General features: G+C 43.6%; 1 protein-coding gene across 4 annotated transcripts in view; it reads left to right on the top strand.

The window, feature by feature from the left end:
* Nucleotides 1-18,032, top strand: part of diaph2 (diaphanous-related formin 2) — a 326,344-nt gene that overhangs the window by 265,001 nt on the left and 43,311 nt on the right. For all 4 annotated transcript variants that reach the window (XM_076149017.1, XM_076149018.1, XM_076149020.1 and 1 more), the window contains 2 exons: nt 3,148-3,313; nt 10,168-10,303. In XM_076149017.1, the coding sequence (XP_076005132.1) occupies nt 3,148-3,313; nt 10,168-10,303 (302 nt within the window). The remainder of the gene's footprint in view (nt 1-3,147; nt 3,314-10,167; nt 10,304-18,032) is intronic.

The raw sequence follows: 18,032 nt of genomic DNA on the forward strand, positions 1-18,032 counted from the left end.
ACACTGATTAAAAAGAAAAAAGTGCCTGATTAAGTGCAGTAATGAGGACACTGTGGCAGGACAAAGAACTCATTCTGGAAGTTTTATGAGGACTGTCAGAGGATGTGGGGTTATTTTTTTTCCTGAAAACAATAGGTGATTTACGAGACTAAATTATAAATGTGGTACATTTCGCTTCTGACATTGGCTTTGTAAGGGAAACCTTGTCAGACACAAGGTCCTGCGAATGGTTCTCCGATACAAAAACTATTAAATCAAGGTGACACAAAAATGAGAGAAAAGATCAATTAAACAGCTCCATTCTGCTCATTTTTAATCATTTATTACTCGGTTGCAACAAATGAAACTTGACTTGGTGGAGAGGCGGACCAGCAAATGTTCTAACCAGGCAGATAGTACGTCAAGTAACAACTCTGCAGATGTCTTTGATAGCACCCGCGTTCGTGACATTGAGCCCTCGCAACCCTGCAGCGGTTGTTCTCGCGCAGTTGCGGCACGGCGTCCAAAGCATCGCGGGCGGTGGCCGTCCTCTGCAGAACGCTGGGAGAGGAGAGGAGAGCAGAGAGTGTGGCAGCACGGTGACCCATCGCCTCTGCTCTCTGCTCTGTTTCAACCCCAAGTGACGCAAATACCAGACACAGCACAGACAGTCGCTCTTCTGAAAGTTCAGCCCGAGGAGGAGAGCAGGAAGAGGGTGTGTATGCCAGAGTGAGAGTGTTTAATGGAGAGAATATCAATGGGAAATGTAGAGAGAATTATACAGGGAATGTGTTGCCGCATTGGGAAGCGAGAGGACATGATTTATGTTTGAAGGAGAGACAATAAAGGTTACAGAGACTAAAAGAAACTTAGAAGGAGTAACAGACGGACTGACGGGCACGTTTGACAAATGGCTTTGTGACTTTATGTAAATACCTCTTCAGTATTTATGGGTTTGGCCATTTATTTGGTGTGTGTGTGTGTGTGCGTGCATGTTTATATGCATGCATGTGTATATCATGCGCCACCATACCGGTCGTGTTGCTGCAGGATAGTGTGTGTCAGGCTCCATCAATATGACGTCTTTGATGTGGAAATACAAGGAGCAAAAGCACAGCCAGCCTCAGTCCAGTCCCCAGCGGGATGCATCTGCCACTCTGCGTGTGTGTGTGTGTGTGTGTGTGTGTGTGTGAGTGAGAGAGAGAGGGAGAGAGAGAGAGAGAGAGACATACCAGCAACAAGAAGCACTAAAAATAACTCTGTGTTTATTAATCACTTTGAAATTAGTGAGCCAACCATGGTGACCCCATCACTTTAGAAGCATTTTGCTCCTAAGTTGGCTCATCAGCATCAGACCGGCTTTTTGGCATGAACTTGGCGCTGATCCTTGTATGTAATAATTTCAGTTTACATTCATAAATATTGATGCCTTTTTATGATTTCACAATTAGCATTTGAGTCTTTGGAGTGAAATGAGAGCACTCAGTTTGCCTGCATTTAGCGATTCTGGATGAAGTTCTCATGCTCAGCGTCACTGATGTCATTGTTAAAGCAGCAAAGCTTGGTTCAGCTTACCTGGACCTAACAATGTACAAAGTGTACATACTATACGACGCTGTCAGGAGTTTGGTATCTCACTTTGGCAAAGTTTTACTTTTTACATCTGTCTGTCGGGCCCCTGAGTTTTTACACGAAAAGTGGAGTGAGTGGGAGGTGGACAAAAGAAGAGATAAAGGCAGTCAGACAGAAGGAAGCAGGAGGGATAAATCAGGTCCAGGCGGGTATAGAAAGGGAGTGCAGGTGAGAGGATAGATGGAGAGTTGAGTCCATCCATCGGGCCAGTGTGTGTGGGCTTGCTGCTAACCTGGACTGTGCCGCTGCTGCTGCTGTGTTTTAGTAAACACTAACCTGCTGGGAGGCAATCAGCCAGGCTAACCCACTGAAACTGCTTTTTTACAGGCTCAGCTCACAGAGGCCTCTCCACACACACACACACACACAAACTCCCACGCACACACAAATACTGTAACACACTCGAACATTTAATTTACATCAACGTGGAAACGATCATTTATCAGGGAATATCTTGCCTGCGGACACAGAGCAACATTGAGGGATTGTAAAACAAATTTGCCGAATAAAACAGTGGTTGCCGTTTATCCGCAGTTCACTGGCAACTGGAGCCAGTGTGTTGATCATTTATGTGTCCTGCCAATCACAGGCACCCCACAAGCCTGTGTGCTGTGTGATGCCAGGGCTAAAACATTGTAACTGTGTTCACTGGTGAGAAGAAGGTTAGTACAGTGTTTAATTTGACTTTAAAATGAGGAATTAAGATTAGTTATTTAAATTGAAATCAAAAATATAGAACACCTGGAGCATTGTTGCGTTTTACCTCCTCCAGAAACGGAAACGTCGTAGGAGTTTGATACATTTTCACCTCCTCATTGTCCTGATCTTGGATGAAGTCGAACAAGAAACATGATTAATAATGCAGTGGATGGTTTTTTTTGTCTATGTCCACCTACAGTACGTGTGGAAGTGTACACAAGTGTGTGTTTGTCTGTGCGTGCGTGCGCCGGCGTCTCCCTCACCCTACCAGGGGATGTGTGAGTGTCCGGGCGGCGTCCCCATGAGGTCAGTGGCTACTGTGATAATGCTTAACTGACGCCAGCTGTCAATAGCCATTCACCAGGAGAAAAGTGCCTTCGCCTGTTCAGTAAATTACACAGTGCGACGTGAGCTGTGAGGTTCAAAACAACCTGACCCCACTGTTGTTGGGAGAAACAATAGAACAATGACTGCAATCAGCTTTCTCCAACAGCCATCTGTGTCATGCTGCTGACTACAAAACACCTTTCCATTACACCAGGGCTGCCGCTATTAGCTCACCATGTTATTGACTCCAAAGTGAGATGGAGAGGTTATTGTAATGGTACATTAGATTCTCTCTGACCCTCATTCATCCGGCATTTTGTTTCTCTGACCTTGACACAGGAAGGCCTTTTAAATGTTTTTAAGACTCTGAAGTGAGCATTTCTCACAAAGGCCTGTGGTTCCAGCAGATGAACACATCTGCGAAGTGTCACTCCTCCTCTGATTACAGTAGTCTTTCAATATGGCTGGTGTGTTTGATGCCAATGTTTTCCTTGACCCGGGTTCCTCTCACGGCTTCTGCAAGCAAGCGAGGGAGCAGTACGAGAAGCTGTCCACCATGCATAAGAACATGCAGAAGCTCTACGAGACCATCGGCAGCTTCTTCGCCTTTGACCCCCACTCGGTCAGCGTGGAGGAGTTCTTTGGAGAGCTGTCCAACTTCCGCATCCTCTTCATGGTGAGTACAAGTCTAGCCTTCCTCCACAGTTTTCACCTCACTCAAAGGAAGTTGTTGGCATTTCAATTAATGGCTGATTTGTGTTTTCTATATTTAGAGACTGTTAATTCGATAATATTGCTTAAGGTCCAGAACAAGCTGAATCAAATGGAAATGAGAAGAAATGCTAGACTGATTTGCTTTACACTGCGTCAAGGCTTGTGAATTTCAGCAGATCAACCAGTGAATAGTTTCAGGGCTTTTTTGCCACTGTGTCACTGCCAGAAACATGTCGTCTGTCTGAAGGTCACAAGGCGCCGCTCCTGTGCGGTTGCTTTTCAATAGCAGTATAGAATATCTTCCACAATAAAATTCCCTGTATTAAATTTAATCTAAGAGACGCTCTGAAGGGATTTTGAATGCCAGTGTACGCTTTTTGCTTTGCTGTTTCATAGGTGGCTAATTGCGTCTTCTTCAAATATTACAGGGAAAATGACAGCATTTGACAGATAATGGATCATTTTATTATATGAAATTATACAAAACCTGCCTGGGATTTTATTTGACATCCTTCTGTTCGGCTCAAGCTCGGCAAAATCTGTTTGGAAACGTATACAGTTAAAGTGGATTCTGAGTGAAGGAGGCAACAAACTCGCCCACTCAAACCAAAGCTCCACTACCAAACTCCACCTTTGTTTAGAGACTAGAAATGACCAAACCCAAACTGAAATGCCCAAAAAAAAGGACTTGCACCTGACCAAAATGGCACCGCGTCTGTCTGTCTGTCTGTCTGTCTGTCTGTCTGTCTTTGTGTGTCTGTGCGTGCGCTGCTGCAGCTGGTTGTTCTAATTAAACTCACTGGGTAAATACGGAAGCAAAGATGTGCCTGAAATGTGCAGTTTGCGTAGACAGAAGCTTGCATCACACTTCACTTTCACCACCTCCACGGTTAACCAAGTGGGAAAACAAGATGCTTAATTGCATATTTCTGGAGTATGCATTGGGTGTCACATGCTTGAACTTACAAGACAAAATATATCACCCAACCAGCACTGACAAAGAATCACTCCAGACAGACTGTGTGTTTAAGGAGCTGAAGGAAAGGAAGGGTTCCAATATAGAACTAGAACTGTTTAGTGGTAGGAATGCTGAGATTAGGGGTGTATCATGTAATATCTCACCAATATTGTTGGGAGAGCTCTTTTGTTTCATTATCTTGAGTGCGGTTGCATGTGTTTATCTCGCTGGAGTCTCAGGTGGGTGCCGAGTGGAGTCGATACATTTGGATTCCACATCTCACCGTTGAATTTGAAAATGTTTTCTGTAGCGTTTGAAGGATTTCAGCAATTGCACTAAAAGCAAAATTCCAGAATATATATTATGTTTAGAACAAGCATATGAATGCATTTATATCAGTGGCTAGATTTCTATAAACAGGTGTAACAAAGATGTTCATCACCCTTCCCTCTTTTTCTCAATCTGAAACACATTCGTTGACTGTGAACGCTGAAGCAAAACATTAAAAACACACCTACGACTTTTTTTTTTTTAAAGGTTATTAATGTTGAGGGTTGCACCACATCCACTGACAACAAAGCAAGACTTCCCTGCTTGGATGTGTCTGTTAAACATTTTATTCCACTGTCTCTATCTCTCTCGCCTTCTAACGTTGATCCCGTCCCTCCTGGCAACGCCCCAAAATCTTCCCCCCTTGTCAGGATGATAACACGGTGTCCAGAAGGCACGCACTCAAGTCTTCACAACCCATTAACATGACCGGCGAGGCCTCCCTTGTCTGACTCCTTCCCCTCTTTCTAGTCAGATCCCCATTCGGCACCAACTTTTCATTTACACTGATCAAAGTGCAACCAGCACACGACACGGCGCTCCCACAAGGATTCCACAGTTGCACATCTCTAAAAGAGGCATCTACCCAAGAAAATGAATTATTCTCTCAAGCAAATAGCTGCGTATGAATATTTTATTACTGATTTAAACTTTCCTGCAATGGATAACGGGAGGAAAGGGAGCTGTATAAAATGTTGCCGTGCGGTTGCGATAGCGGGGTTGGTAATAAGTTAATGTATTCATAAAAAAACAATCCTTTAATCACCATATTCTTCAGATTTTATTTATAGTACATTTGCTCCTCAGTTCAGCTGACAGAAAGGCTAATCCCATCCGCTTGCAAGGCTCTAGGAATCAATGATTGTTTCTACTTGGAACGTTGTTTTCCCTTTCTTCCTTTATTACGACCCAGCCAGCTCCACTGCAGCATCATGAAAAGCTCTAGCGTTGCCTTGACAGACTCGACCTTCATCAATCACTGCAGATGTGCCCACCAAATGGCGAATCTAACAAACACCGGGGCCTTCTTTCCTGTCAATAATAAAGAAGTAGCCCTGCATTCCACTCCCTTCATTTGTTTCCGCATCTGAGAAATTAATTTCAATAACGATGGCATTAAGGTGTTGACTTTGGCGGAGCCGTTTTCGCAACCGACTTCCCCCTGTTTCATTGCCCCTGACGCATTCACAGCACACACGGATTCAATATTAAAGAATTCCAATGCAATGCAGTCACCCCAATTTCCCCGTCCTAAAAAAGCCCCAGCTTAATGCCCCCAACCGACACGCGGCATTCGTGTAAACATATTGACAGACAGTCCTCACAGAACTGAATGTAACTGATAAGAGAATCCATTAACTCCATTTCCTTCTGTTTCTCTCTGCCCCCTCCCCTCTCTCCTGTCCCATTCTATTTTTCTTTGGCCAATAAAATGTTATTTGATTTCAGCGCACAGTATTCCAAGGCGCCAACAGTTTGTTAATTTAATGTTGCCACCGTATTCTGAAAATGGAGTATGAGTGAAATGAAATCGCTTGGTGTGTGTCTGTGTCTGCGTCTGTGTGTGTGTGTGTGTGTGTGTAATCCTGACCAGGAGCACGCAGATGAGGATATTTTCCATTAAATAGTTATCAAAGCGCAGCAGATGGGCTGGGATGAGCTAACAGTCTTTCTTGTAAATTGAGTGACTTTCTAATAAGACTGAAAGACCAGACCGGAGGTTCACAAAGGAGCACCATATTGCATCTAAAAGATTCAAATAGCGATTAGCGCGTTTGTGTACACATCCGTCCACTTTTGAGCCCCTTTTGATATATTTTTTTGTAAAGCTTGTGAACTCCCTCGCAGCGTGACAAATTATGATAATCGTGCTGATGGAGATGAAGATGGCGCCGCGCTCGCCACCCTCTGCTGAATCACCGTCCTGGTTCCTCAGTCATTAAAATCGCTGGACCAGATTTTGTAGGTCACCTGTCAATATGGGAATATGTCTGCGCCACGGACCAGTAGTCTCACAGTCTGTAACCTATAACATCATGAGACCATTTCCACAACATCCTGGCACACCGTATAACAGATGGCTAATAAACACATTTGCTACTTAAAGCCCAGGCGCTACCGTGTTTGTAAAATTTAAATGAGACATAACAGTGACTCTCTCTGTGTGAGATCAGTGGTGCAACTGAGCAGTTGGAAATACTCATTGCTCCCTTATTGGGCTGGCAACCGTGTATGCATGGGAGGGGAGCTGTGCTGTGGGAGATGTATTGTGTTGTGCAGGGTCAAGGAAGAACAGCAAACACATTTCATGAATTATTGAAAGAGCAGACCTGAAAAACGAAAATGCTGCCTGGCCTTGTTGGTAGTTTGGACCTGTGGGTTGCACTGCATTCAGATTTCCAGCCAGGTTTGTCTCACTTTGTCTGAAGGTATCTGTGGCTACCTGCCTGCACCACTAGGTTAGGTTTGTGGATATTACTGCTTGACTTTAAGATACTGCAGAATATGGTGAACCCACATGGTTCATTAGACGGGTCAGGGCACGGGGTCGGGCGAGAGCGTCGCCTCAGGACAGCAGGGGTTGTGTTCAGCTCTCAGGTTGCCGTGGCTGCGGCTCGTTTTGCTTTTTGCAATGAGGTTCTGCTGTGTAAAGCCTGTCCCTTTAAATCAAGAAAGCAGGCAAATCAAGTCTTGGCTCAAATCCTAATTATACAACGCTTGAACAAAAATACATTTATTCAAAGTTATTAAAGTAGTTACATTCATGGATAAGAATATGAGTATTTGGCTTCAATTTGAGCCAAACAAGATCTAGATTTAATTGAGTGTGTTGTAGGCCAAAGGCTATTTTACCAAATCTCACTTAACTAAATCCCTGCTGCTCTTGTTTAACTCAATATTTTGCTGCAATTGGCAACAAAGTCGTCTTTTTGCCGCAGTGGTTTTGTGTGTGCGCCTATGTAGGGGCAAGTAAAAGTTTGAGTAAAATATGCTTTCATTTTTGAGTCAGAATAGCAGCTGCTCAAGCGACACACCTTTGTTTTCAAGAAGCTCCTCCCACACACACACAAACACAACTTTCAACTCATCTCAATATGCAACCCACAGTCTGTCACAAGAGAAAGAAATACAGGACGACACTGATGCTAGTGTCTATATCTCTCAAAATGTCTTCATAACAACATTTTTCCCTCTGTGCATCTCCTTTTTTGACCACTTTGATCAGTGTTTCAATCTGAAACAAGCAATAATCAAAAAGCATGAAATGTGTAACATACAGTATTTATCTTTTGCCGTCACCTCGTGTTCAGTTCGCATCATTTATTCTATAGCCACAGTGTAATTCGTCGTCTAAATGTGGGTTTCTATTGCATTTGTAAGTTTGCTTCTCTCAAATAGAATTAAAGCTGTATTGTATACGGCCTTTGTTTAAATTATTTACGATTATTGAGTGGCGCTGTAGTGTAGTAATGTTTTTCACCCAGGGACAAACCACTGAGTCTAAAGGCCAAACATACGTTGTTTCCATGGTCACCTGAAAAATCATGTGGCATTGAGTAACAGTAACAGAACTGCACTGAAGAAGCAATAGAAGGTACCACTTATATATTTGAAAGGATTTGAGAGAAACCAGGTTTATTGTCTGATCTTCTGCACAGAGCATTCATTTTAAAAGCCCGAATAGTGAGGATTGTTTATCTGGTGTGCGTCCTTCTGCAGTATACAATGCCACCGAGGAAAAAAATGAGACCCGATAAAATTGGATATTGCCAAAGGCAAAACAGGGACTGTCAAAGAGAATAATGAAGGGAAAAAAAGAGAACAGTGGAAATGTTACCGAATTTGTTGCTATGGTAATTAGCAGGGTTGCATGTTTGATTAGAGCAATATAATTATGTTGCATAATCATGTTTACAGTCAGAATTGCTTGTTTGTTTAAAGTAAGTTTTGCCAGCAGGTTCTTATTTATGCATAGTATTTCCTTCAGATGTACGCTGAAGAAGATGTTGCTATGACATTACTTCAAAATGGAATGAGGAGGACAAAAAAATGAATTTGATTTGTTCTGGCAGTATTGGCTGTCACTTAAACAGTATGTGGAAATTATGTGCCTTAACAGCCGTATTATTGGATATATGGCACATCTCTCCTCTATTCCTATAACCCATGATTATGGAAAGCAGCTAAGTGCCTATAAAGCCTATAAAGAACTCAGTCATTGATATGACAATAAGTGTTATGTGTGTGTGAATCTTTACTGCCTGGCTCAGGCTGACAAAAGCAAAGCATGCACATACTGTACAAGGCTCTATATGTCTGTCTGTCTGTCTCACATTGTCTCTATTTAGGATTTTCTCTTATGTTCTGCTGTCATCCTTCCCTCTATTAGCCCCTTTTGATTTCTGCATTAACTCTCTACCTCTGCCCCTCTCCTCCTCCTCCTCTCCCTCTGTCTGCCTCGCTCTCTCTCTCCTTGCCCTTGTCATCCAACAAGGAGACAGTGACAATGAGGGCTTGTGTCCTTGGACATGGAGCAAAGCTCTGCTATTGACTGGCATGATGAGCTGCTCTTTCCTTTTTGCTTCCCTACAATCCCTGTAATCCCTCTGTTTTAGTAGCGCACACACACACGCACACTTACACATACACACACACACACACACACACGTCAACACCACAGGGGCATTAGACAGGGGGCCTTCTGTCACCACTTATTATACCAGAGCACAGTCAGGCCTTGCCTTTACTTATTCACACACTGACACGTACATTTGTGACAACACCACAGAGAAGCACACAGATGCCCATGGAGGCACAAACTCGTGTGCATGTATCCATACGTGCATATATATATACACTAACGCTTTTGATTGGAGCCGCCACCACAGGTGTGGAGTGAGCGAGGACATTGTGCTTGTGTCAAAAGGTCACATGGATGAATGTTACTCTGTAGACACACAGGGAAAAAAACCCTGACACTTTTGTGAAGGCTGAATCTCTGCTGTTGATTGTCTCTGTTTCTCTTCCTGACATTTCAGCCGGTCACAAAGGAGGAGGAGGAGGAGGGGGAAGTAGCTCTTCCTCTGCAGAGATTGGCACGTTGCTCCTGCTGCTGCTGCACCTTCCTTTCTCATGAAATCGCTCCCCCGGATTGTCAAACGAAGCACACTTACATGCTGCATTTGAATTTTGCGAATATATTTTTATATATATATAAATATATATATAAATATTCAGTGTAGCGTGTCACATGTATGATGTATTATTGACAATGCATCAGCCATGTGCATCATTGAAACTTTTATAATGCAGCACAGCAGTGTCATAGATGAATAATCACACTCTAAAATGATGTGATGTTGTTTATCTAACAGCTTAGCTCTAACTATCAAACCGCTCCCTGAATAAGAATCTGGTGGCACTCTGCTCCTGAACACTACACAGCAGTGAAGACTCTAAAAAAGTAGTGGCAGCAGGAGCCAGATTCTGATTTTTATCTCTGGGTGTATGTGTGTGCGCGTCTTCAGGATGCAGTGAAGGAGAACCACAAGAAGAGGGAGATGGAGGAGAAGATCAAGAGAGCCAAGCTGGCGAAGGAGAAGGCAGAGCGCGAGAAGCAGGAGCGCCAGCAGAAGAAGAAGCAGCTGATTGACATGAACAAAGGTATGCCACTTCTCCCTGTGCCACCACAGAGACGGGGGGGGGGGGGGGGAGTTAGGAGGAGAACAAGAGGATAGAAGGGGAGCTGCACAGAATTATGCTTCACACAGATTTGAACTCGAAAGCATGGGGATAATGTGGGTGTGTGTGCGCGAGAGAGAGATTTTTTTCTGCAGTGAAGGAATTTTACACTTCCTCACTAGCTGATACACTGCTTCAAATGCTTGTATTTTTACACGGTGTATAAACTCACAGAGATAAAAACACTCCCAACATTTCATTTCATCCAGCATTAATATCTGCATGTGGTTTGAAATATTTAACAAATTGTAGAATGGCATCAATATCGGCCATACAATTATATTATAGATGAGTAAGAAACTCCCGTAGATCCCCTCACAGGAGAGCGGGCAGAGACGGGCACAGAATATGTAGGTCATATGTAAAGATAAGCATCCGAGGCTGACTAGCGGTATAAAACAGGCTGAAAGTAAAGGTTAATATTAGGTGTTCGTTGGTTATGCTGCAGGGCGATGCATGTATTGCCATGAGATCCCAGCAATGCCAGTAAAACAGTATTGATCAGGATAAGTTACAGTTGTTTACTTGTGAAAAATTAGACCGGACCGGAATGCCTTGTTGTGTTTTGGCCGGAGCCGATGACTTTGAGAAGGAATTTCAAATCCTGAAGGGCCTTTGGAGCTCGTCTGCGTGGGCTTTTGTCCATTTTTCTTGTCAAATACACAGGGGTTTCCACAACTCACCAGCTTCTAAATGTCAGCTGCAGCCAAGGACATCTCTGTGTCTTCGCCACATTGGAAAATGTGACAAGACAGTCTTCAGTATGCCACAAACTCTCCAGGATAATTGATGCACGCTGCGGTTTTCTTTTTTTCTCTGAGCAGTGACCTCTTTGAAAGCTTCACTTTTAATAATCCAACATGGTTGAGCTGAAGAGGGCTGTCTCCCTTTCTTTCTCATTCTGTCTAACCATGGATGGAGAGGAGTACAGGACTAGGTATGATATTAAATATTTCTACCAGAGCAGATTTTGATCTTGGTGCCTGAACGCCATAATATGCCTGAAATGAATAAAACATCAGGGTGACATGGGCAAGGTTGCCTGCAGCCGAGCAGATAGTGCGGATTGTCCTCCACACCATCACCCAGCGTGTTGAACTGTCCTGATCACAATGACCTTCGCAGTTATGAAACGCACATTTTTAGATTCAAGACGTGTTGAACCTTTTTTCCCTGTCAAGGTTCTTACATGCATTGACTACACAATTCCGTCGAACCTTGGATCGTACTCTTGTCAACCAGAAGTATAACGGAAGAAATGATCATCAAAGGCAGTGTTGTTTGGATGGAAACTGCGGCTCTGAAAGCCGAATTTCTGGCTGGAATAGTTTGGATGTTACAGCACCTTGGTGTTATCTCACTGTGTGTTCTCTCACACCTCCGTTAGCTGTTGGGTTAGAACACAAATGTAGGGGTAGTGTGCGTTGTTGCATTTTCCTTTCTCCCCCCCAGCTCTTCCAGTTGACAGGCATGGTTGTATTCCCAAGCTTTCCCCTCTGTCATTCCCTTCTGAAATACTCCAATTCTTCAGATGTTCCAGCGGATCGAGCGGATCGTTCGGATCGTTCGGATCGGTCAATATTTTACAGTTGGCATCAATCCTGCATCTGTAAAGGTTGAAGAAACTTCCCACATTAATGTTACATTTGAACGGTTTAAAGGCTAATAGTTTTGGCAAAAGATATTGATAGATAGATAGATAGATAGATATTTAAAGCGGCATTTATGTTGACTAATCCTTAATGGTGACCAGATGGACTAAGCATATGGAAACTGTATTACAGGAATCCGTTGGAGTGTCTCTTTTGCGGATTGACTGATTTATTATTTTTATTGCTCAAAGGACGCTTTGATGGATCACACCGCGGCGTCTAAAGCAATTTTAAGAGGCTATTTTTGTGAAGGGGTAGATTTTATGTCATTTCACAAATTGCGACCTAATCCCCTTCGCTTGCAAATGATTAACAATGGAATGCATATTTAATGAGGCTTTAATTCATTTAGCTTTTAGCCCGGGTGGCGTTAGGGTGGGGGAGTAGAAACAGACGAATGCTTTCAGGAGACTGCAAAAAAAAATCACCTTTTCCCCGTCTCGCACTTGATGAAACATGATCGCACGCCCTCCGCAAGTTCAGTGGCATGTGCGGCGTTTCAACAAGCATGATTGATGGGTTTGAAAAGCGCACAGTTAAGCGTGTTTGCCCTGTGAAGTATTAGAAATACAAATGTAGGAAATTGCTTGTGAAATCATTACCCAGTCATCCCATTTGTTTTAATTTGCTCTAAGTGGATTTCCATATTCTCATGAACTGACCAGATGTTCAACATTCACTAAATTGCTTCACTTCACTGGAAGTAACTGTTGGAACACTGTAGAACAAAAAAACCCTAACTAAGGCTGCTGGGCCACAAATAGGGACGCTTGTCAATCACAGCAGGAGATTTTGTATCGCAGCACACAATGAAACAATGTCATAAAGCGGAATATTGAGTGTGGCAGGGTTTTCCCCCCTGTAGCCACCTACTCGGCTAGCATCACCGGGGTCAGTGCTCCTGCCTGTCTGCACCCACATGTCAACTCTCTACCCCAGTCAAATCCACTAAGCTTTGAATAGAGCTGGTAGGCACATAGGGATGTAATATATAAATAAATAAGTAAGGATAACACTTTTTTTACGTTTCGTCCAGGCTTTCTACCAGATAGCACAGATGTCCTCCCTTTACATTTCTTATGCGGTAATATGTGAATATTTGTCTGCCTGTGAGACAATCTCCTGCTATTTGTAAACCTGTGAATAATACATTTATTAATTATTGCCAGGCAGAGCAATATCGAGGTTTATATGCATTGTGTTGCAGCCTGAACCTATGCGTTTATGAATTTCTTCTACTGTCTGTTTACTACCTGAATACCATTAATGTTATATAAGATGCAAGGCCCACACACTGACTCTCGCTTTAAGATTATCACAGATTCTGGAAAGAGATCTGTGGAAATGAGTCAGTATTTGATACTATGTATACCTTGTAATCATGTAATGGTTATGGTGAGTCACATCACAGTAGCATTGACCTCCAACAATGATTGAGACCATTACATGAAAATATACCACTGTCATTTCCAAGTTAACACAACTGCAAATACACATATATAATGGATTTATGATAATTGCAGGAGGTATTTCACATGAGCATCATTTTCCATTCTATGCGTTTTTCATTCCCAGTACAAAAACTGTCCTCAAATTATTTTAGTCCATCTATATTCATCCCATTCAGCAAGGCCTGCCAGATTGAGATGCACATGATTCTTTGAGTAGAGCAACAATGAGAGTGAGGCTCCAACTTCTATATGCATCCTACTTAGCAACCTTTCACAAGCATGAAGTCATTTATAAAAGACACTGGGCTCATCATACATACATACAAACATAGATTTCCGATTATTCTTCAGTCAGTACTCTCCCTACCTATCAGCCTGAGCTGACAGGCTCACAGAGAATAACCGTGGTGAGAGCAAACATTGCATATTACACATGTCTGCTGTTGTATATTTCCACGGCAGACAAAAGGGAGGTGTTTCTGAGCAGCTTGTTGACCTGTTGTGGTCGGCGAAGCCTCCGTCAAAAATGACAGCGGTGGAAAGGTGGATTGATGGATCTGTGCGACGCTGACAGCTGCTGTTCGGCCAGTGCATACCTGTGCGATAGCCTGTCTCCTCAACAGTCATAGTAAAGTATTGACAGGCTGCTTTCCATTGGACGCTTTAATTGTCTCTAAAATACTGAAAATCATATTAGCAGGGGAGAAAGTTTGTGGAGACATGAAAGGCAAGTAGATGAAAGAAATGTTTCTGACCAAGATTCTCACTTTTCCACCGCTAACCTTGGGAAATGAAGCAAGCATTCGAGAGTTAACGCTGACCTTCATGTTTGATATGGAATATAACAAACAAGGACAGACCTTTCCAGAAGGCTATGATGATGTATGGCACTATGCCAGTTTACGCCTTAAAATGTCCTTTCTTTGTCATGCCAACTGATGGCTTCCATGTCTGTTTGTAGATGTGAAGTTTGTGATGATCTTTCACTACATCTTCATATAGATGCCACTAGAGAAATCTGCCAGAGTAAATAGCTTTTTTCACTCAAGCAAATCCAGAGTGCAGACAGTACCAGGGGTGGTCTGAAATTCCTGGGTATGGATTGGTGACTTCTGTCATTACCATGAAAGATGGGAACAAGGGCACCAAGATTATCTGCTGCCATACATCCATTCTAATGAATACCAGCATATTAGATTGTGCTATATCGCCAGTCATAATCTGAGTCTGCCTCAAGGCAATGATGGCACACACAATGTGACTGAATACATCTCAGCTCAGCCGTGTGGAGGAAGACATGTAGAGAGAGAACACCATCCATAAATGATCACACACACACGGATTAAATCCATCTCATTCAATGTGAAATGACTTCTTGCGAGTAAAGGTGACACAATGAAATCTCTCACTCTCGTCCTGCAAGATTATAACATTTCCAATGCATTTTCATAAATAATTGTCAGCACAATGCCCAAAAAGAGCCTTTTATTATTACGTGATAAATATTTCATTAGCAATTAAAGGCAACCACAAGTAGATACAGTTTCCCCCATATTTTTGTCTTTTGTTTATCTGCATTATGCATCAAATTGTCAAGTTGAATACGTTTTCTTGCTTTTGTGGCGCCTTGTGTATCTTTGTATCGTTTGTATCGGCAGAAAGACAAAGAACACTAATTAGAGTAGAGCTAAAAGCTCTAATCACTTAAGGCTGTTTAACTTAATTTAGTTAAGGTCACAGCCAAGGGAGTGAGACTTTGCTTCAAATCTCTGTCTTTTTTTCTCTCTATCTCTCCCTCTCGCTCTCCCTTTGGGTGTCGCATGCTGGCACACACTATGCTCGCCCCACCCTGTGCTTTCGGAAGTATTCTCCGTCTGCACAGTTCCCACCCAGTTGGATCTCATTTATCTGTGGGTGGTCCAAGTGTCTGTCCATTTCCCCTCCCTGATCTAGACCCCAGCAGCCACTTTACAGTCAATCAAACATAATTACCCTCACTCCAAAGACCATCAAATCTCATTGTCAAATCCATTTAGCTTCTCTAGACAGGAGCCGACGCAAACAGCCCATATGGGTTCAGATGTGATCTTGAGCTAGATTCCCTGTCTTATCAACAGCTACTTTAGAATGCCGTTCTTAGAAAGGTACAGCATATAGGTTCATCTCGCTGATTCAGCTGGGTGGCCCTAGGATGAACAGACACGTAGTTGTTTTCTCTGCTGCAAGGACAGGTTTCCCCTGGCCCAGCTGGCACCCTGACACGTTGACCCCATGAGGTCTGCAGAAAGTGTGTCAATTGAACATCTGTTGGTGTTGGGCTGCAACTCTCTGGTGTGTTTGTGGTGTTACCGGGCAAACTAGCCGGCAGCAGTGAATAGATGGCGATAGCAGTATAGTAACTAGGGGCCTGCAGGCAGCAGAGCTAAATAATAGCAGAGGAAATAAAGTGTGGTTACTCCTAAATTGCAAGCTTCTCTCGCTCTCCACTTTTTCCATCTCCCAACCTCTCCCCCCTCACTGTTTCTCACTCGGGGCTTGGCAGCATCCATCCAGATGGAGGGTTTATTTTTGTTTTTGTTTGTTTACTTATTCATGCATCCAGCTATTCAGGGCATCGCAGGGGCTTTCGTTCCACCGCAGAATGCAAATCGCCACGGCAGCTAATCCACTTTCATCTCTCCGTTGTCAACATCCAACTTCTCTCTGCACTTCCTCCAGTCCTTCACTGTCAGGCCGTCTCCCTTTCGTTGGGATCAGGTCTGCAGTGACCAGACCAGCCTTGCATCGTGCGTGTCAAACACAATAGACATCAAACATGATACACCTCAAACACAATGCACCTCTCACCCAGCTTTTCTATCCTCCGCGACACTCTGCTCTCTCTCTCTCCACTCCCTCTCATCCTTGGCACCACACAGGGGCGCGTAGCAAAAGGAAAGGAGCTACTGCAGTGCCATTCCCTTTGGTATAGAAGGATGTGGGAGCATCCCTAATTGAATTAAGGAGGACATGAGTGGGTTTGCTCATCAAGTTGTCGTAATAACCCAATCCAACTCGTTCAAATGGCAGATCTGTCTTTTTTATTAGGGATGTTCCCTCTTTCTTATTTTCCTTCTATTCTTTTTTTCCTTCTTTTTTTACATACACCTGAATGCTTTTGAATTTTCAGACTGGGAACTGTCTGAAAAGTTTCTGAGGTTATTGTGTCAAAGCTTTTGTCAGGGTTGGCTGCCTAGACAGCAGGGAAATAAAGCAAGAGTGGAGGGAGAAACAAAGGAGAGAAATCTAACAGGTGCACGGATGCTGTCCTTCAGGCATTTGTGCTCTCTGTGCTCTCTGTGGCAGTAATGGTCTCTGTCCGCCCCGGTCTTCGGAACTGCTGGGGCTGCGGGGGGAAAGACGGGGGTGACTGGTCTCAAAAACAGGCAGCGAGACGGTAGACGGCACGGCAGCAGCAAAGTAACACAAAAGCAGGTGTATAAGAGCCGGGGCGTGTAAGAGAGAGATGGAAAAGAGGCACCACAAAGTTGCCTCTCCACCTGGCCGTGAAGCAGCCCCCCCCTTCTTCCACCGAGGCCTTTGTTTCACAGACTAATGGCCCAGGTTAATTGCACAGGTGACTTTCTGCGAGGGAACAGATGGGCTCAAATGTGTTCAAAAACAATCCGCAGCAGCAAAAAGCTGGGAACTTGTTGTTCTTCTTCTCATCCCTCCGCTCTGCCTTTTCCATCTCATCTTCTCTGTTGGAGTCACCGAGGGCGAGGGGGGTGAGGTTAAACTCTCACTGTGCTCCTCTTACGCTCTAGATTTACTTCATCAAGCACGCGGCCTGGAAGCTCTCATTAGATCTCATTACAGTGCAAATTACAGTCGGGCATCGGCTACTGGAAGGCTAGTGGATAATGGACATCTCTCTGCCTGATGTTTGTAATGTCAAACACTTTAAGTTGGTAAGGAAGGAATGATATGCTTGCATGAATTAATAGTGTGGGTAGTATTGATTGATTAGGACATGTGATGGCGATATATCATCAATTTGCATGCTTATACCACTGTTTGAGTGGCATGTTACATTGTGTGCACAAAGGATACACTACAATGTTGTATTAGAAACACACACATACAGGACAAACACTTTTTGGAATTCTGCGATTCAGCTGTCAGCCCTCCCCCAAGAGTCATGAAGTCTCCATACGAGCCATCAGAAATTGAGCACTCAATCGATCGGCTTTGTTTCTCAGCCCAGCACAACACGGAGGAGATGACAGATAGCAAATTGAATTCATGAACAGGCCTTGTTGACACTGCTGCATAATTACAGGAGTGACATGCCTTTGGTGTTTAAAGAGAGCCTGGCAAAAGGCACACAAAGCTATCAGCTCGGACAATCCAGTGAGAAGCTTTGATTTAGTTTACAGCTTTGTGCATATTTTCAGTGTTGTAGCTGCCAGATTTAAATGCGCAGAAACACACAGCAGGCACTGCGGGTTTCGTTCTTGATTGGTCCGCAAGTGAGGAATCGGAATTTTTATGGGGGCTGCGGCTGAT

This window comes from Genypterus blacodes, unplaced genomic scaffold (assembly GCF_046128005.1).
Source record: "Genypterus blacodes isolate CSIRO-AG114 ecotype Tasmania unplaced genomic scaffold, CSIRO-AGI_Gbla_v1 ptg000044l_1, whole genome shotgun sequence".
In the NCBI taxonomy this organism is placed as follows: domain Eukaryota; kingdom Metazoa; phylum Chordata; class Actinopteri; order Ophidiiformes; family Ophidiidae; genus Genypterus; species Genypterus blacodes.